The sequence below is a fragment of the Polypterus senegalus genome, chromosome 6, assembly GCF_016835505.1.
Source record: "Polypterus senegalus isolate Bchr_013 chromosome 6, ASM1683550v1, whole genome shotgun sequence".
Lineage (NCBI taxonomy): Eukaryota > Metazoa > Chordata > Cladistia > Polypteriformes > Polypteridae > Polypterus > Polypterus senegalus.
The window spans coordinates 341,950-362,981 of NC_053159.1; the positions used below are offsets into that span (position 1 = coordinate 341,950).

A 21,032-nucleotide genomic window follows, 5' to 3' on the forward strand; every position below is an offset into this window, starting at 1 on the left:
GAAACACAGGAACCAGACAAGGATGATTGTGTTGGCTGTTGGCTTCATTTGCAAACACCAAGTGTCACTAAGACATTCGCTTTGATGCAGCTGCTGCTGTGAAAGGTGACGTACTGTAAGGCGCACATTACGACGAGGCCCTGCTGGACTTTAGAGCAGAGCCACATGCTGGACGTCTGGCCATCTGTTCCTGCGTCTTGCCTGAATCTAAGGGGTGGCGATTCAAAACTTCAGAATAAAAAAGACCGCTTAGTCAAGGCTGTGCCATGGCGTCGGCCAGGAGTACAAGTCGGGGTCGTCATGAGAGCCACCGCGGCGGAGACGCAGCTCCTCACATGTCACTCACGTCAACGAATCCTAATATGCCACTAAGTCAGGGGTCCAGCCTCAATGATTTGTTTGAAAGGCCCTCCGCTAAACTACACGCGGGGCCACTCGCATCAAAAGCCACCGTTTCTAAAGGATGTCACCTCAAGGCCTAATGTGGGCAGCTTATCTCCAGCAAATGTCCGGTTGCCACTCCAGCTTCAATGTTAAGAACAGTCCTTATGAGACAGCTGGCATAGGCCAGCATGACATCCAATCAGAATAAAAAGCACGCTGGCATGACCAAGTTCACGACTGGACGGTGCCTGCTGAGGGTGGCAGGAATGTACTGAAGGCTTGGTTAAAGCGAGATATGCCACACTGGCGCGGCAGACTGTACAGCCAATGGGCGTCATTAGAACCCGTTAGGAAGGGCCCTTGTGCTGCCCGCTTTCAGGTATTCAGCTCAACTCTGACTACCAACGTCTCCATTCAGGTTTCCTTACTGCTTCATCTTGAATGACGTTTCAGTGATGACGAGTTAGGCGTCGCCTTCCCTGTCTGAATTCACGGTTTTTTCATCGACTGAAACACCACCAGCGTCACACAAAATGGATCAGGACGGAGAGCCAGTGAGTGACGTGTCCCGAGACACAGAATGATGCCGGCTGCTGTGGCAAGACTGGCACCAGGAAGCCGTGGATTCTTCTGTGCTGAACGCAGGCAGTCGCCCGCCCCAGATGCGCCGTTTACGAGGGCCATCTTAAGGACTACCGTGTCATTTTCTGGCTCAGTAAGCTCAAACAATGTCCTCAGTGAGGACGCGCTGCTCTGTCCCTGGCGTATCAAATATGTGGCGGGTCTTCATTCTGACATTAGCACTAAATTTAACAAGCCAGTGGCACCTCTATAGGAAGGGACCTCAGCATAAAGGCGACAAGAGAAATCTTGTAAAGAACTCGAGTGATTTCAAATAAAAAATACACCCGTGGACCAACAAGGCGCACTCGAGGGGCTGCCCGTGCTCAGATGTCTGCCCGAGTGGCGGGGGCCGGATTTTGATCCCCCGCTGACAAACACAAGAGGGATTCTCCAAAGTCGGCAGCCGCCTCACCTGCATGTCACAGAAGCACTTTGATGTCTTGGGTGGCACACTCAAAGGTATGCGGACCCCCAGAGCGTCCTGTGATCACAAGTGGAAACGCGTAAAGGCAGGTGGCTGCAAAAGGAGACGAGGAAGTGACCTCTGCTCTTTAATTAAAGAGGGCCAGCGTTTAGCGGACTCTCGGCGGCTAATTAAAGTATCATCGTCTCCAGAAATGAGAAGCTCTGTTGTGGCGATGGCTGCCTGACACGATAGCACGGGTCCAATAACAGCTCAAGGAGGCAGAAGCACAGGTTGGCATCTTTGACCACCTGCCTCTGGTCAACGTTAACACTCGGCCTTCAGTCCTGAAATTGCCCTCGGAGTTTCAAATTTGCATTCCTGCCATCTTCACATTCCTTCACAAGTTTAAGGTTTGCTGCTCCTGCCTCATCCGTGGGGTAACAATGCCTGCCAGTCATACCCAGGAGGCACACTTTATTTTGTCATTGCGCACGTATATACAGGGCCCAGCTGGACGAGGCTTAGGGTGGCAGTCGCCCCGTTTTTAGAAGGAGCTGCATGTGGTGTGGCTCAATAAGAGCAACAGACTTTCTGGAATGGCACATGTGCCCGTCAGACCATCAGATTGGAGCCGAGGGCACAGGAGGCGCTTCAGAAGGAGCATTGCCCAGAGACACAATGAAATTAGTCAATTGGGGTCGTGAAGGCCACTGCCGTGGCCCAAAGGTGCCTCCTAATTCACAAAATAATATTCCTACAGGAATGAGCCCCTAGGGCGGCACGGTGGCGCAGTGGGTAGTGCTGCTGCCTCGCAGTTAGGAGACCCGTCTGGGTTCGCTTCCTGGGTTCTCCCCGTGTCCTCCCACTGTCCAAAGACATGCAGGTTAGGTGGATTGGCAGTCCTGGTGTGTGTGTGTGTGTGTGTGTGTGCCCTGCGGTGGGCTGGCGCCCTGCCCAGCTCCCTATGTTGGCTGGGATTGGCTCCAGCAGACCCCCGTGACCCTGTGGTTAGGATATAGCGGGGGTGGATGATGGATGGATGGATGAGCCCCTTATGAAGACAGGCACAGGATTGCCATTATTTTCATTATTATATTTAAGGGATAAAAGGCAAGGTGGCAAAGGGCAACGCTACTCCTGCGTGTGTGTGGGTGGGTGGGCAGGCGCTTACTGCAAAGTTACCAAAAATCATCTCGTAGAAACTGAACGTCGTACACTCGGTCAGGAGTCGCCCACTGCAAAGGATTGCACCAAAATAAAGAAATGAAGTCGTTAACGAAAGAGCCGCCCTCGCGTGACTAACGTCTCCCGTCCGATTCTCCACCTTGTCTTTAGAGCGCTCGAGATTTCCAAAAATGAATGCAATTATCAAGGAAGTCTATGAAGAAATGAGGCAGAGGCTGGAGTGGGAACATCGCAGGGCCGCCAGATTAAACGCAGAAGCGCGCCAGGCCAGCTGCTCGCTGATTTACAGCTCTGTTAGCAGTGAGCCCGAGTGCTCGAGGTAAGAACTATGGCATTAGCAGGGCTCCATGAAGCGGCATCTGATTGATAAATGCTTAGGGACTCGCGCTCATCACCTGGAATCCTGTTTCATTTAAATTTACTCGTGTCATGTCGCGCCAGCTGACTGCCACGCGTTGGATTTACAATGCGAACGTCCGCCTTCACAGGTGCAGCAATCAGCCCGACGCTTCACACCGAGCTAATCACGGGGTCACCGTCAAAACGGCAGACGTGATGTGTGCAGGCGCTGGCAAGAGACCGGCGGACAGACTCGGGCGAGCGGGGCTCCTCCACCGACCTGGCAGTGAAGTCTGCGTGGCCCACTGGTGCCCTGCTCGGCCTCCCTGCCTGGGCACCTAAATCACTTTGCAAAATATGAACGAGTCAGGAGCTCAAGTTCTCCAAAGTGCGACTTTCAGGCACCCTGCTTGGTTTAGACGGAGCCTTCAGACAGCTGCCAACCATTTTAAACGTTTCATAGCGGCCGAACGCCATGGTGGGCTTCATCTGCTCTCCTCTGGACTCTTCTCAGCTCTCTAGTGTCCTGCACACGACACTCCAGATGTTTGCCTTCCTGGTTCCAAGTTCGGCCTCAAGACAGCGGCGTCCCAGCAGCCCTTGCAATCTCTCGTCTGTTCACTGCTTATTTGAGTGAAATGTCACTGTCCCTGTCCCGGCTCTGCTGGGCCACCTGCACATTAAACTTCACACGCAAGCTCATCTGTTTCTAAAGACACCCCTTCTGTCACTACTGGACTCTAAGGGCCCGATACGGTGTCGTTTTCTGTGCTCGATCCATTTCTGGTGGCTTTGTCCTCGGTATCTGGCGTCACGTGCGTCACCTTACTGAAATGCTTTAGTTGGCATCTTGGTAAAACCCGCCAGCTGCTTTCTAAGGCCACAAACTGTCCACAAGCTTCGTAACGGCTGACATACACGTGGAGCAGACAGCTCTGTAGCTCGTCCAACTCCCACACGGTGACTTCTGGGCAGACCACCTCCGGTGAAGGACGCCTCGGCTGACGTCTCCAAGTCCCTCCATGGCGATGAATGGAGACGGTCGCACGTTTCCTTGCTGTTTTGTCCCCCATCGGCCACACCAGTTTAAGAGCCTCTCCCACTTCTCCCCAGTTACCCTTTGAACCGACCCACAATGCAGTCCGTTCCTGTGCACTTACAGAGGCGTTTGGTTTCGGTAGGAGCTCGTCACCGCTCCAGTTCATTTATTAACTCTTCTCCACATGTGGAGGTCCGTCTCTGTCACTAGAAGACCCTCGTATTGTCATCGTAAAGCGGATTCTTGGCACACCCCTGTCCTGACTCCTTTCTGTTCAGTTTAAGTCGGAGACGTGGCTCACCTCCCACTTCGGTCATCTTTGTCCCCACTGTCTCTAGCCACCTGTCCTTCCCCTAGTGACGTATTTGAGCGGTGACACAATTTTCACCATTGTCATTTCATCGGGCACTCCGGATGTGAGCCGTTTGGAAAAGACAGACATTTTTCTCCATGGCCCCCTGTTTTCGTTTTGACTGTCATGGCCAGCCCTTTGGACCTCATATTGTGACGTTGAGGGGCCCGCTCACGCCTGGCTATGGGGCATGATGTCAGTCACGTTTGAGCCCCCGCAAGTGGTGGGCCCCTCGTTCCTATTTTTGGTAAGCTTCTCAAAAGACGGTTTACACTTCAGTCCCATCTTGATGGCTTTACTGAAGATCGTGTCCCCAAGTGTGCAGTACGGCCTCGCCAAACCTCAGGATTCCGCCACCGTTTCTCCTACGAGTGGGTTACGCAGACTTTATGATCCCAAAGGAAATCCGGTGGCAGAGAGAAAGTACAAAACATCGGGCAACAAGCAAAGGGGCACCAGCTGCCAGCTAGCCTTGTCAAACACCACAGCTCTTAAAGCACTGCCACCCTGTGCCCATGCCAGGCTCTTCAGTGGCCTATCATGTTAGCTTATTGAGTTTAGATTTTTTTTTTTTGTCCCGCCTTCAGACTGCGTTGTCTTTCATTCGTGTCACCATGCAATATGTCACATGTAAGCGGGAGGACACGGAGGACGGTCACATCTGGAAAATGAAGTCACCATGGAGCCAAATGTCTTGACCTCAGCCTGTGCACTCACACTTTATAAAAGCCGTCCAGTTACAAGAGCGCGACATGCAGGTGCCCGCGGACCACCCGGCCCTCCTCCGGCCTCACAAGTCCTAAGATCTTTCAGTCCAAATTCCAACCACTTTGGTATGCGGTGTTTGTGTGATGCACCATCTGTTGGAATGAGAAGTCACTCTTTGGACCAACAGGTGGCACACGACAAACACTAACGCTGAATAAGCCCAGCAGAAATGCCCTTGTGCCACAGAGATTCTACTGGACGGGAACAAATATGCAAGCGGGCGAGCGTATACACTTAACTAATCAAAGCTCTGGACACGGGACACGTAGAAGAACCTGCACGCAACTCCCAGAATGCATCGCCAGAGCTCAAGGTGTGCGTCTCTGTGTTTCTACAGCTTGTCCTCTGTGCTGCGTTTCTGCCCAGTTTGTGGGACTTTTTAAAATAAACTTCTATCATTAAAACTAACTTCAAGTTCTGCTTCCAAATTAAAATCCGCGACCCACAAAGTCAAAGAGCAGGAGGTGACGGAGACGTCAAAGTCAGAAAAGAGGCAGAGCCGGGAAGCCCCCCGGTACCAGAAGAGAGTCCGAGAAACAGTCCAGAAACGACACGCACAGGTCCGCTTCCTCGGACGGCGTTGGCACTCACTGCTGCTCGATCCAAGGGTACAACAAAACGCGGGCCGTGGCACCACACAGTCGACTTTAAGAGCTGCGTCTCTTGGCCTGTCGCACGCCTCGTCTTTGAGATGAACTTGAGAGCACGGCGGGCCACTGAAATGAACGGTTTAACGCCAGGTGGCATCGGCACGTCGTGTCGGAGACTAAAAGTCAATCACACTGGTGGCACTGCCGGTGTGGGCACTGCTGGCTGGCTGGCTGGCACTGCCGGTGTGGGCACTGCTGGCTGGCAGTGGCACTGGTGATGTGGGCATTGCTGGATGGATGGTGACACTGGCGACATGGGCACTGCTGGCTGGCGGTGTGGGCACTGGCGATGTGGGCACTGCTGGTGTGCGCACTGCTGGCTGGCAGTGACACTGGCGACGTGGGCACTGCTGGCTGGCGGTGTGCGCACTGCTGGCTGGCAGTGACACTGGCGGTGTGGGCACTGCTGGCTGGCAGTGACACTGGCGGTGTGGGCACTGCTGGCTGGCGGTGCAGGCACTGGCGGTGTGGGCACTGCTGGCTGCGGTGGCAGTGGCGGTGTGCGCACTGCTGGCTGGCAGTGGCACTGGTGATGTGGGCACTGCTGGCTGGCGATGTGGGCACTGCTGGCTGGCGGCGTGGGCATTGCTGGCTACTTTCCAACAGTAACCCCAAATGCCTGAACACAGAAAGTGAAGCATTTCTGACAGACGTCATCCGAGAATCGGGAGTCCTTGGCGTCGTCTTTTGTCCCCATGGCCATTTTCCGGAGAGCAAGCCGCAGTGACCGTGGCGCGCGCGCACACACACACACACACACACACACACACACAGCTGTAAATTTCCGATCGGAGATGGAGGCCGACGCTCGGCTCCTTCTCTCGGATGCCATGGACACGACGTCCCCTCCCCATGAGTGCCCTGCAGCCCGAGCACAGCATTTATGTCTCGTAATTGTTTCTCCTCCGACGTGGCATGTGCAGGAGAGGATGTTACTGAGGGCAATGCCAGCCTGAGCTGCACTCCAGCGAGACATCAAAGCCTCTGACAGCTGCCTGTCACTCAGAGACGGACACTTGTGTGACCTTAAAGTCAGACGATGACAAATTTCAACCTTGACTGTCAGTTCAAAAAGAAAAATAAAATAAAAAGTAAATATGCAAAAAAAAAAATGCACGAGGAGTAATTGGAAAAACGATTTTTTCCTCTTGTACACCCACCTTTAAAATGAATTTCAAATTGATAATCGCAGTCTCTGAGCAGCCATTAGCTTGATAAACAGTTAGCACGGCATTAGGCGCTGACAGCTGGATCAATGGTAAATGTATGAAATATCTAGTCGGGTGACAGCGGCAGTCAGCGCCAGCCAGCGCCATCACCTTCTGTTTCCTAACCCGACGCACTCGGCTCACTTGCCCCCCGCCGCAGATGGACTGCCCCCTGCAGTTCAATTGATTTTACAATTTCATTTTAAATAAGAGACGACATCTCTGCGACTTGTTGAAGGCCCTGCGATAAAGACAAAGGGCGGGAATTCATCACCACCAGACCTGCAGTGCCAGCTGACGCACACCGGGAGGCCGACGTGCCAGCGCTGCCCAAGGTTACGGACCACTCGGGGGTGGGCAGCTGTCCGTTTGATCAGACCTGCATTCTGCACAACACTAGGATGGACCACTCCAGTTCCACCTCCGAAGACTGGCACGGGCGCTCCCTCAGCTCAGTCGTGGCCCGTGTCAAGTCGACACGTTCTTGGCCTGGAACGCAAACTTTCCTCGCCCTCCGCCGAAACCGACGCTGTGCGGGGGGCCACACGAGAAGCAAATCTAACAGCACACCAAGAGGCGTAGCGCGTCTTTCATCGTACGACGCAAGTTCATGACGTTTGTGACCTGTAACACATGCGGTGACACCGAGGCAGCATGCATATCCGGGCGTTCAATAGAAGAGAACTTTACAAGTGCCAGTCGCTTACCATCTGTCAATAATAATGTCAACACTAATTGAGCTTTCAAGTAGGTGTGGCACTTGGTCTAAATGTCATAGGTGTGTCACTGTGTAAGACCGACGACAAACCTGCGGCCAAACTACAGCCAGCTTGTCTTCTGTGTGACAAACGTGTTGGTTTTTTTCACATCGGGTCCTGATGGCCCCGTGTACAGAGTCCGGTGACAACCATCCTCGTGCCTGCTGATCAGCGCACCCCACGTTGCCAGTCCCTGACCCCACCTGCAAACCTCGGTCTTCCTTACCTGAAGTGACGGCTATTATCGCCCTCTAGTGTCTGAAGTCTGTTACTGCTGGCCAAAGGGCTAGCAGCACATCACCCTCTAGTGGCCGAATTGTGTCATTCTTGACCTGGGCACAGAGTCCTTGCACATGCTAATCGGCAGACTCTGGCAGCGTCATTGGTTAGCAGGACTACCTGAGCTCAGAACTTCTGTCCTCCTTACCTGATTTGTCACAACCCATAGCGTGACACGCCAAGTGCTCATTTCAGTGGAGAAAGAGGACCTGGGCAATGCCACCACCAGCACACCGGTCAGCAGGCACACGTCCACACGTGAAGCAGGAGCCAATCAGAATAACGAACGGCAGTGCCGAGTCCGAGTCCCCCTTAGCCGCTAGTGACATGCGTCCCGTATATAGCGCCTTTCACGTGCTCCGAGCACTCGGTGTCATCTTCAGACGGCCGGCTGACTGCCTGCCTGCCACATCCTCAGACTTTACTAAGACGGCCATTTTGAGTTACGCTCAAGTTCTTCTGCTCACTGGCCGTGGCTTTAGGAAGTACAGTTGGGCCGGGGTGGTGAGTATCACGAGAGGTGGGACCGAGCGCCAAGATCTCATCACGTCGGGCAGTGTGGACAGCCGAGTGTCGCTCTGTCTGTGCCCCTCAGAACTCCTCGAACTTCATTGGCATCATGAGAGTGGTCAGCGAGACTCCTGCTAGGTAGCGGTTGTCCAGGACCTTCTGACCAAATCCTTGTAATCAGACGTAGAATCACATGCTGGATGTGACCGCTCAGAATTGGTGACAGAGGACACCAGCAGGGCCTAGTGGGACTCTGGCGGCACGCAGTGTCATGGGCGCCCCCCCAAACTTCTCTCACAATCTGACCGCCTCGGCGTCTGTCATGGCAATGGGCCGAGATCTGCCAGAGCGGTCAGAATTGGCTCCATCAGCCCCCCGCAGTACTTACGCTAATCTGTTCAACGTATGAACACGCAGTGCTGCCCAGCGTTTGTCACGCACTTGACGCGCCTCTGGGGACAACTCGACCAAAGCGTCCTCCTCCTCTTACATCCGCAAACCACGGGCAGCCGAGTTTGCAGAAGCAGAGAGTGAACCGTCCGGGAATTTGTCACAAGACTTGGGAGGCTGTAAGCTTCTCAGATTGGGTCACGCCATGCGAGTGGTGACCTCCTGACCTGCACATGTCTGCCCTGAAGCATCTGGCACCAGCATACCCGTACTACTCCACCGAAGAAGGAGGGTACAGAGAAGACGTCCGCCCGCCCGCCCGCCCCCGGACTCCTCGAAACACAAGCTGGTTTGCGTCCTGTGATACAAGCGACTTCTTGAAACCCGTGAGTGTCAACTACTGCCGATGAAAAGGTCCGCCTACCTGACATGATCAACTTTAGAAACAACGTTGGCACAGGGTGAGGGCATCTGTCTGAATGAGAAGCACAAGGGTGATGCAATGCTGTAGCCTTCAGTTAATCTGCCAGCTGGCATTTCACCAGTAATGACGACGAGAGGGGAAGTGCTGGCGTGGTCCTCAAAGCCCTGGCCAGAGCACCAATGGGTGCCATGACCAAGAGACCTGCCCGTCTAACGTGGACAACTCGCCCGGGAGGCAGAGCTGAGCTGATCAACGTGGCGAAGAGTCAAAGGCCCAGGCCTCCAGTCTGCCATGTGCCTTCAATGAACAGCTGAATGGTGCCCGCTTGTGCCAGGGTGCGGGCAGAAAATGGAGCAGGACCTGCCCACGCCACCCAACCTCAGAAGGCTAACTGTACTTGTCAAGAATCGGGTAAAGGTGCCATGGAGGAGCCAGCCAGCAAAAGCGCGTCCCAAATCTGACTGAGGGTCATCAGGGTACAGGGGGTCACACATGTGGCATACACACAGCACTTGTATCTGGGGGCCGCTGGCCCGCGTCCCTCTAGTCGGGGAAGGCAAGGCCATCTTTAGCCAGTTAGCTGTGTGCCCGTGCCGCTGTTACTCTGGTTGGGCCCCGATGATGATGATGATGATTGGCTTCTCGCTAACTCACATGCGGCACATTGCCACTCTCCGGATTAGCGAGTACAACCACCTCACCCTCTGAAGACACCGAGAATAAGGACACTGGTGTCACCCATTGTAGTTACAGTGGCAGTTTGAATTCTCATGGGTCTTGTAAGTTGCGTTTCCAACCTGCCCGTCCTGGGTATGATGTTAATCTGCATGTAGGCCCCCCATACCTGGGGGTCGGTGGCAGAACTGGCACTCCAGCCACCATAAAGACATCACCCGGGTCCTAACCTGGAATGCTGAGTTGGTCTGTCATGCGGTGGGTATCGGCGTGTGCCCCTAACCTCTCGCTCGCTCTTTCCAACTTGCACAAGCGTTTATGCCAAGTCTGTGCCCGCGTCGTCTTCTTGATGGAGGGGTGTGAGTTTGAGTCCACATAACCCAGTAATGGTGACAGAAACACACAACTTGTGACACCAGCAGAGTGACTGGTGACAGACGGTGACCCCTGCCGCCCCCAAAGGCTCGTCCCCCATTGGACTTTACAGCTTAACAGCAAACTCAACCTAAAAAGAAGGATGAAGAAGAGGAGAGGAGAGGAGGAAGCCTTCGATATGACGAAGACGAGCGAGCGAGGGAGCGAGCGTCCCGAGTCTTCCTCCCCACCTGGACTCCATCGTGACTCGAGCAGGCGCCCGACTGGCGCGGCTCTGACCTACTGGAGGTCAAGGCACACGATCGACGGCTTCGGGTCACTCGACCATCCCGCTCAACACCCCCACTTCGGCTCCCACCACCTTCTGCACGGACCGTAGGCTGGAACGGGAGTCGGAATATCCGCAGATTCCCGCCGTTATGGAGAGACATACCGCTGCTTATGCCAGAGTTGGCGATGACTGTGGCCTCACTCCACTGGTCAGCACTGGACACGGAATAAGACCGCTGGTGCATCCCGTCTGGCCGGCTGTTGAAGGATACAAGACTGATCCCACTGGCCATCGGAGAGAGTGAAGCGCTGGCTGGCACTGCGCCTAAAAGTTAAATATAAAAGTTCAAGAGAAGACAAACACAAAACAAAGACGAGAAGGCAAACACATTCAGCCCGGAGTGGCATCCGCCGCCGCCCGTGCTTCGTCTTTGCTGGGCCACCTCCGGAGCCGCCGCTTCCGTGGCACATCCCAGTCCGAACCCGAGGCGATGGGGGCTCTGCTGCGGGCGGGCGGCCGGAGATGGTCTGAGAGGTCACCTGGTACGCTGCAGTGGGCAGACTTCACCGTCACACGGAGAGCTCCTCTAACGCACGTCACCAGCCGTGTGCGTCTCGGACGTCCAGGTCACCTCCGGGTCACCTCTGCGCTGTGACTGAGCTACAGGGAGTGACCCTATGGAGTCCTCGTCTGAGAAGGCCACCTAATGCAGAGGACCTTGGGTGGGACACACGACGGAAAGCCATCGGCCTTTGAAAATGAGGTCCTGGGACACAAGTGGACACAAGTGGGCTGCAGGTCCTCTCTGTCCCTGCTTTGCCGTTTGGTGACACTTGGCCACGTTTGGCACCGCTCTCTTCCTAAGCTGCAGTCTTCTCAAAAATTCCATGTGAAATGATCATGAGGAAGAAGAAGAAGATGGGAGGCCCTCAGTGACCTGCAACCTTCTATGACTGACGGGTGCTGAACGGGTCAGCAATGTCACCATCTGCCCGCCCGCACACAGGAAACAAAGGAGGCTTTGTCCAGAATAAAACGGGAGCCCATGAGGACCATTTGCCGTGGTCACATGTGGCATCTCCCATAATGCACTCTAAGCAAGACTGAGAGTTGGCAGAGGCTGAAAGAGTGAGCGGGTACAGGGTAGAGAGGCAAAGAGCACAGGACCCATGTCCCTTCAGAATGAGACGCGCAGGGAACGGAGAAGCCATCTCAGGTGCCCAGGAGGGCGGCACGGTGACAAGAAGTGCAGGGTCACCAGGAGAGGAGGCTGAGCGCCAGCAGACAACGTGTGAAGGGCCTCTCGGTGCTGCCAGGAGTGGGCCGCACGGTGGGGGGCACTCGCACCCGAATTCAGTGCAATTTGAAAGTGCCACTCGAATGACAATCAAGTGAAGAAATCACAAAGTGAAGGACGCAGCCCATAAAGCCGTAGCCCCCCACGGCCCCCCCGCTCCCGCGTCTATCCGGGCCTCATTAAAGCCCATTTTCAAAGCTGGCTAAGTGGAAAGAGAAGTCTGATCCTATTAATATTCATGACAGTAATTAGCATTCTGGGTCACTGAATATTCATGCTATTAGTTTGGCCTTCCTGGCGTTCCCGCATGACTTCTTGGGCACACGCAGACTGATGCCGGACGAGAGCTCACTGCGCGGGCAGACGCCGCCAAAAGTGCCCGCCACGTGGGGCACTGGAGAGTCGCCACTTCAGAGGGCAGCAAGTGCAAATTCACCGTGCTTTTGTACAGCGCCACCCACCTGCTACCCCAAAAGATGCCCCATGCAAGCACATCTGGGCACGGCCAGCAAAGTCTGAGAAGAGAGCAAGAAGAGCAGAAAGAGCAAATCACCCGAAAGCCGCAGGTCTGCGTACAGGGAAGCGAAGGGGTCCGGCTTAGGCCAGGGTCACGAGGACTGGCGCGCTGGGCACACACGCGCACACACACACACACACACACACACACAGACAGACGACTGGCCAGTTAATCTCCCCTGCGCACCCAGAGACACCACACCAGCAGGAGCGCTAAGCACTGTGCCACCGTGACGTGTAACGCACGTACATGTAAAGCATCCGTGTGACATCTGAATACACGCTGGGCACCTTTGGCACAGACGACTGAGAAGGCTAACGGGCTGTTCGGGTATTTAGCACCCCTCGCTGGGCAGGCCTCGCCAGGGGTTCTGGGCACAAGAGAGCTGATTAAAGACCCTCGTTTAAGGGGGGCAACTGTTTAAAGGTGTGCGAGGTTGAGTGGCCCCTCCCCCATGGTGCCCTCCTTCAGTACATTCCTGTCCACAGTATGGGCTGTCGTTGACTTCCCTGACCACTTTCAGCCTGGCACTGCCATCTAGCGAGAGGATTACAAGCCGGTTGGCACCCCTGTGTGGACAACCCCTTTACAGAATCCAAGATCCCAGCACAGAGGGCTGCCATACCTGGTGAGGTTCTCTTCCTTGGCATGGAGCTGCTCCACGTGTCAATACACTAAGAAGCGAGAGAGGGGATGCGCAAAACCTGGGCATGATATAATGCCAAGTGCATGAACACGACTCTCACTCTGTGCCCACAGAAGCCTCCGCTCTTGCAGCACCCTTCACAAGATGCCCGCCCCATGGCACCAGCATGCTCAACAGGTTCAAGTGAACAGCTGAGAGGTGCCAACCAGTGCCAGCCCACAAATCTGAGAAGGTACAAATGTGACACAAGGAGGGCACTAACCCAGTCCCGGCACAGACGGGCATCTAGCTAGAAAACGATTGGCAGCGAAATGTTGCAACCACTGCAGCTTTCCAGGAACCAAGTCTGACCCCACAGAGATGGAACAGAGAAAGTAGATGTGTGCCCTGCTGCCAGTGCCTACCCACCTGTGTTCTGGGAGATCTGCAGGCTGCTCACGTCTTTGGTCAGCCCGTTGGTCTTGGGACTGGACGCCGGGGCACAGGCTGAGAAGGCTCGTGGCGGCCGCTTCCCTGGCACTTTCACCGTCGTCCTCAGCAGGTCAATCTCCTTGCCGTGAACGTTCTGCATGTAATCCTGGAGGAACACATGAGGGCAGAGGGCATTGAGGTGGGCAAAGTTTGAAAGCAGCAACAACAACAACAAGCACACAAAAATATGTCAAAAATACCACAGAGGCTTTATGAAAATGGCACTCGGGGCGCATGTGAGACGCACACACACGGGCAAGAAGGGACTCAAGGGGCAACATGCCAGTCACGCCAACAGACCGCACAGGACAGGACTGAAACGGCATCGGGCAAGGCCACCTAGCCAAACATCACGTTTGTCACCAGCAATACTCGGGGCGTGCAGCACTGCTGATGGCCACCACCCCTGTCTTCTTCTTGTCTCTGGAGTGCCCAAGTCTAGTGGGCTGTCACTACGGGTGTCCTTTTTTTAGATGCCACTGTGTCCCCACCCAGACGCTGCCCATGCTGAGTCCACATGCTCTCCTGTGTTTGACTGCTGCTGTTTGACAAAGTGGCCCAGTCAAAGGGACAATCGGGCAGTGCCAGGTTTGGACTCGGTGCCACTGAGCCTGAACTCGACATGCACATCAGAAATGGCAGATGCTGCCCCAGTAATGGGCGCTGGCCTGACATGAACCGTCAGTTGGGTGGCAAATGGCAGTCCACATCACCCAGTAACTCGGGGGAAGAGGCCAAAGCGGGCATAGAAGTAGAAGAATTGTAGTCAGGAAGCCCTCAATGTCCCCGGGCACTTTTGATGAAACCCTGTTGGCCAAAGTGACATGCCAACAGTGCAGACGGGCGAACATGTGCCAGGCTGTGAAAGAAGAAAGCGGGTGGTGTGTGTCGCTTCTGTGCTCTGGTGGTCCTGACGAGCTGACACCAAGTGCACATCACAACGCTGGCACAGCCCAGCTTTGCATAGGCAGGGCACTGAGAACCAGCTGGGGTCAGTAAGGCCACTCAGAGCCCCCCGCTGTGTAGCAGTCAGAGTCTTTACAAGAAGTATAAAGTTCAAACACATGACCCCCGACCTTGAGACGTTACACGGCCGGGGGGCAGAGCTTAGAGGAGATGCCTTGGTGGTCTCGGGCCATAGACCCCTGCCAGTTAGCATTCATACTGAGCCATTTATTGAAATGTGCAGGTCTATCAATAACTAGGACCCCCTCGATCCTCTGTCTCTTCACCTGCTGCCATTGCTCTCGTGCCCACGTAAAGACCCCCAAGATGCTGGGAGCCTTGGAATCCATGGACGTGACAGCAAACGGCCTTCTGGGACTTGTGCTGTGGAGCAGGTGGGCAGGTGGCCGAGGTCTGCAGGGCTCTGATGGACTGCGGACCCCCTGAGCTTTGTGGAGCATCTTTGTGACTTTGGAACGTTTAGTGAACCTGAAAGCTGAACAGGGCTGCAGGGGCACCAGCTACAGGTGGCACAAGACCCCTGTAGTGGCAAGGCTCAGCAAGTCCTTGCAGTCACATTGAGGTGTGCAGAGACCACCTAGCGGCGGAGTGACCCCGGCCACCCTATTCCTGGATGACGACGCTGTTCTGAACAAGAAGATGGGCACTGAGCACGGCAAGGCTGACAAAATAATGCCGCCCTTGAGCCCCAACAAGTGGGCACTGGACTGTTGCCTCTTTAAGTAGAGGACCCCCGCGAGAGCTCCATAGACTGAGGCAGCTGTCAATCATCAGACAGTGTGCCGCTGCAAGACCCCCCGAGCGAAAACAAAGAAAAGTTAACGCCATCAGACGGCAAAGGGAGACGCCACGAGCCAACGAGAGGTGTGCCACCTTCTCCTCTTGATCCGGGCACTCGAGCCGATCAGAGGCGCATCGACAGACGACAAGAGAGAAGAAAGAAAGAAAAGGAGAAGAAAGCCCAGCAGGCCGACGCCATCAGAGCGCACTTAACAAGCCACCGGAGAGCCGTAAGGGACGGGCCCCTCAAGTGCCATCCCGACCCGCAGCAGCTTGACAAAGGTAATTGCAGGCCATTTGCATTTTGTGTTGTTCATCACGTGCACCCTGCAAACGGTGGGGGGGTCTTAGGAGGCGGCATTAAGGGTCCCAGCTCCCCGGGAAGAGACAAATGACGAGCGGCAAAAGGGGCCTGCTGGGACACAATTGGGCCCTGCTCGCTCCCTCCATGTGGCTGCTCTTCTTTAAATCGGTGGGCTTTATGGGGGGGTCTAATTATGTTGCATCCATTGCCATCCACTTAATTAGCTGCATTAATGTGATTTCTGTTCGCATAGTCAAGCAATTAGGAGCTATGATTGAGTTTCATTCAATTAGCCTCAAACAAACATGCTAATTGATGCCTCTGTTGCAGACGAGATGTGATCAGGAAGAACTTGCTGGCTGCCGAGACCACCCGGACCCCCGCGGAGGGTCACCACCCAGACTTCTGCGCCCACCCCTCTTCAGGTAAGTAGTTTGAGCCCTTTTTGGTTTTTAATCTGCTGGACCCTTAGGGTTAGGCCTTGTAGGGGGTATGCGAGGTCATCAGATGTCACTCTGTCCCCCTGCCTGCCCGCTTTGAGGGGGCTGTTTTAACTATTTCACGGATTGGCTCGGCTCGACTCTGATAGCACTCCGCAATTGAGGACCCTTTAAAGAGCAGGACCTCGGATGAGGAAATCTGACTCAGGGTGGGGTGGCATGGGGGCACAACAGATCAGGCACTGCCCAGCTTGCTGGCTACTCCAGAATGGCAGACCGTGAACTGAAGAAGTGGCTTGAAAGACGGAGGGACAGGCTGACAGCTCCAGGCTGTGCAGGCGCACTGCGACGGCAGTGGTTGGCATCACTGGCACCCTCACACTTCAGGCCTTTCACCTCCAGAGTATCCTGAAAGCGGGGCCCATGAAATGCCAAATGAAAAAACGAAACCCCTCAGCGGTGACTCGAGTTGCCTGTCACTGCGGGTCAGCAGTCACATGACATGAAATGACCAGTGACACTGAGGCTTAACTTGCACTTCCTGGCAATGCTGCCCAAGACCACCAGAACAACAAAGATCAGCAGAAGGACACAAAGCAACCCCTCCCTGGCTGGCTGCTTATAGGGGTGCCAAGGACCTCCGAGGACGTGGTGGGAAGCGTCTGGCATGACGTAATGGAACTGGCAGTAATGTTGTGGGGCCACTCGGCGGCCGGTGGTCCTGTAGGCCCTCCATGTGATAATTTCACCCGTGTCAGGTAATGAGGTGTGGGGGGTCCGCCAAACACACACAAGGATAGACGGGCCAACTGACTTGCCAGGGGTCCTGATCCCAGTTGGATTGTAGCACTGGAAAGGCGCTATATAAAGAGCAGTTCTGATTAGGAACGCTGGAGACGCTCAGAAGCTGGCCAGGGCAGACTTTGGTTGGTTGGCTTGGATTTCCACAGCGCCCAACTTGGCACATCTACCCATCTGTCACATGGCATCTGAGACTCGACACAGGATGGCAACCAGGCTGGCGTCTCTCATTCGCCAGGCATTCAGACGCTACTCAAATGTGCTCTTGGCCTGGCGTCACATTGGACACCAGCGGGCAGAAGCCACTCACTGGTCACTACCAGGAGCTGAGCGGCCCCTTTGAGCTCTGCTGTGGCTTGGTGACCACCAGGAGATGACCACAGAGCCTCTTTGATGTGCTCAGACCGGAAGGCACTATATAACACAGCCCTGGCATGCTCCCTTGAAAACATCGGTCCCATGTGCCACTGCAGTGCCATCTGATCTCTGCTTGCTCACCCAGGGTGCTTTCTTTCTTTCATATTTTATGCACATCTGATATGGCACAGCTGGTGGTGCCCAGGTAGATGTTAGGGGCTCGCCCTTCCCCTCAGGTAGCCCACCTCATTAGTAATGGTGGGCCAGCATTACGGACCTGCAGAGTCGCGGCTTGGGTTCAATCCCTCAGACTCCAAATTCCTTCACAGTCAAAAGAAATGCCACAGCAGTCTCCGTACCAACCTAGTGTGTGTGAGTGCGTGCACTAGGCGGCATCAGAGTTGATGCTGGCACCTCTGAGGCAGCAGAGTCAATTCACAGTAGTCAAGTTAATAAACTGGAGAGGAGGGCAATGGGCAGACTGGCACAAAGACAGGTGGGCCCTGTCAACCACAGTGGCCAGTTATCTGGTGGCACTCAGATCTTCATCTACCTGTAATGGGTACAACTGACCCTGGCAAAACACACTAAGGCAACAGCTGGTACAATCAGTCCCATACAACTACGGCCAAAACTGGACGCTTCCACCGGTGCCGACCAGCTGGTGCTGTTGGAGTGACCACTGCCCAGGGCTGCGCTGTGCCACCTGATTGGTGCCCCACAAACAGGTGTGAAGATTAAGGTCGGCAGCTGGCGTCTTCATCTCCTCCTCGTTGCCCTGGCACCTCACCTCAAGGGGTAAGTAAGGAGGGCACTTAACGAGGGTTAGGGAGCTCACAGGACTTAATGGCCTGGAAACACAAAACAAATTGAGAGCCAAATGAGCAGGCAGAGCCGGGAGGCGGCGAGGGTCCGCACTCAGCACGCCGCGGCCAATGAGCAGCCGCCGTCATCTGAAAGCCACAGGCCCTGGCAGCGCGGCCTGGCAGGGGTCGAGCCGAGCCCCCCACGCTAGTGAAGCCGTGCCTCATTTACCTCACAGCTTAGCTTAATGTAATCATCAGGCGGTGCCATGGTGGCCAGCCCCCCTCTGCACGCCCGCTTTTCATGGTTGGCACCACTCAGCTGCGACGAGAGCCTAACGAATGAGATGGCCGGCCTGGAATGGCATTTACTTACTAGCCGACCACACTGCTGGGCGGCTCGACCCCCCAGAAACGGAACGAAAAATAAAAACAGGCAAGGGGGCCGCTCAGGAGGGACGTCTTGGGCCAGGAGGGTGTAGTGCCATGCAATGGCACCTTGGCACGCTGAGCTGTTGTTTAGTCCAAACAGTGCCAGTACCCGCTGAAAGAGACTGGGGGGGATGCTTAAAGTGCCAGACATTCAGCTTGGCGTGCTGTGTTAGGCCCACCAGTTTAAGTTTTAGTTACCAGCAGGTTCTCACAGTGACACGGGCAAGCTGACGGACAGTCAATGCCCGAGTGAACGGCACAGGTGGCAAGAAAACATAGCAGGCTCCTGCTCTGCCCGGCTGGAGGGTGTAGAGTTGGTACATTGTGCCCCTCATCTCAAAAGCCCCAAAGGCATTAGCGGGCCCTGTGACGGACTGGCACACATCCAGCATGAGTCACTGCCACCCACTGCCTATGGAAGTACAGGCTCAAAAAATAGACGGATGGGCAGACGCCTGGTGAGGCCAAAGTGCCACCCACTACTCTCTGCTTAAGGGGTCTTGTCACCTCCCCCAGTCAGACATCACAGAATCGTCTCCCCGTCACTGGCAGTACCCGCTGCGAGAGGCGCTACATACACCAGTCTGGCTGCTACGTTCTCTGAACTCGACATGGCACCCCTGGGCACACGTGTGTGTGTGTGTGTGTGCTGGTAGGCCGACTGTTGTATCTGAAGAACAGGGAGATCAAGACTCAGATGGCAGACCACCACTGGCATGGGGTGAACAATCAAAGCTTTGTGGATGTGGGTGGCGAGGCTGCCGATGAAGGAGTGCCAAAGTGACCCGCCCTAAGAGCAGACTGTGCAGGCCTTGGCCGTTTGTAGAGGGCAGCGGTGCTCCACCACGCAGCCGGCCCGGTGACATCATAGTGTGGTCATCTTGTGTCATTTGTGCTGAAAAAAAAAAAAGACAATGACCTGGGCCAGTGGGCAGGTGCCAGTCCTCAGCAACGGGGTGCCCATGGGTAGGACTGGTCCAGTCATCATTCAGAATAACCTTCTGAGCATTGGAAAGCTTGTGGAGTGCAGGCACCAGACTGACCGATGCGGGTGGCATCAGTGGGGCCCGTGCCATCTTATACACGCCTGCTTCATCAGATGTGCCCGATGCAAGGTGCTCCGACTGTGCCAGTTCATCATCACAATTCTGTTGTCGCCAAAGCACGAGTGAGGGGTACATCACGTAATGAGCCGGGCACACGTCTGCCTGCCAAGTCTAATCAGAAGCTGGCTGACGTTTTTTTTTTAAGTGCTCAGGAATATAAAGGCCAGGAAATGCCCAAACTCCTGCCGGCTTGGTGCCAGCTTTCCAAAATCCTTTCATGGGTACCCAGGGCAGTGAACAGTGCTGTTGGACTGAAGGGTCCCCATCCCAATGGGCAAAGAGCGTTTGGAGCAGGGCAGACCCCAATGGACCTCTGATACCAGAATGCCAGCAAGATGGCACACAAGGCCTCTCCTGTGTCCTGCGCACGGTGGGCTTCTCCCTTTCACCAGGGCCTGCTGGAATTGACTCCTGGGCCCTGCACATCTGTACTGGTGTGGCACTCCGGTGCCAGGGCATTTGTTACTTCTGCCCTGCTCCGGTGGCTCTTCAGTGCCTACAGACCTGCGTCACGTGCCCCCCTCCTTTTGATAAGTGACACACAGACACGGGCTACTCACGTGAAGGCTGGGGTGGTAGGTGAGGACGCCGTTGTCACACAGGGTGACGTACTTCTTCTTCCACTCCTTGTTGAGTGACTTGCCGCTTCTCTTCAGGAGCATACCCTGTGCACAAAGACAAGAAGAGAAGCCCAGTGAGACCGGGGTCGGCCACCACATTGTCACATGTCACCAACCTGATGGGGGGGGTCTGAGCTCAGTCATGCCTGGTGGTGCAGGCGATAACCAAAATGGGCGCCTGACACACGCGCCACTCTAGTCACCAGTCCCATTTCTGGACACTTGTGGCTGGCCTCGCTGACTGACGGACCCCCCATCTTACCGTTCAGACCCTCTCTGGCCTCACTACTTGCCCACCTCACAGACTGCAGGCACAGAGCGGCTGCGCCCCCTGGCATTCTGTGCACATGGTGGCCGTTGGCAGCACTCACCACCCAAACGCTCCTAGAGTGCGAAGTTCAAGAGGCTAAAAACCGAACAGAACGAGCGCCTCGTCAGCAGCCCACCAAGTGTGAATGAGACCCCCAAATGAAAGACATCGACATTGTTACAAGGCGCCACCTGGGCCCAGTGGTCGCCACTCTTGCTGCTCGGCTCTTTACGTTATGTAGAAGGTGGGGAAGTTGGCTAACACATTGGCACAGCTTTGCCTTCTCCCTGAATGCCCTCCCATGGGCGATGCCCACATTGACTAAAATCACCAGTTTGCCCTGCCAAGGCTGGACTCGTCCATTCAGTCGTCCGTCTACTCTACTCTCGTCCTGTGGCTCAGGTGCCAGTCTGTCACTGGGCACACACAGTGAGGCACCAACATCTACAGAACACAGGAAGAACAAGTAAAACGGCACACCTTGTGACCACCCATATACACAACAGGGGGCAAAAGGACAGGCAGTCCCATACAACAGTGGGCAC

At 55.1% G+C, this 21,032-nt stretch overlaps 1 protein-coding gene across 8 annotated transcripts in view; it reads right to left on the reverse strand.

Moving 5' to 3' along the window:
* The window catches only part of agap1 (ArfGAP with GTPase domain, ankyrin repeat and PH domain 1), a 165,016-nt gene that overhangs the window by 64,667 nt on the left and 79,317 nt on the right, over positions 1–21,032 (reverse strand). For 6 of the 8 annotated variants that reach the window (XM_039755134.1, XM_039755133.1, XM_039755132.1 and 3 more), the window contains 3 exons: positions 20,118–20,222; positions 13,506–13,674; positions 10,800–10,961 (listed from right to left, as the gene is read on the reverse strand). In XM_039755134.1, the coding sequence (XP_039611068.1) occupies positions 10,800–10,961; positions 13,506–13,674; positions 20,118–20,222 (436 nt within the window). The remainder of the gene's footprint in view (positions 1–10,799; positions 10,962–13,505; positions 13,675–20,117; positions 20,223–21,032) is intronic. The other 2 variants (XM_039755137.1, XM_039755139.1) reach the window with 1 other exon arrangement.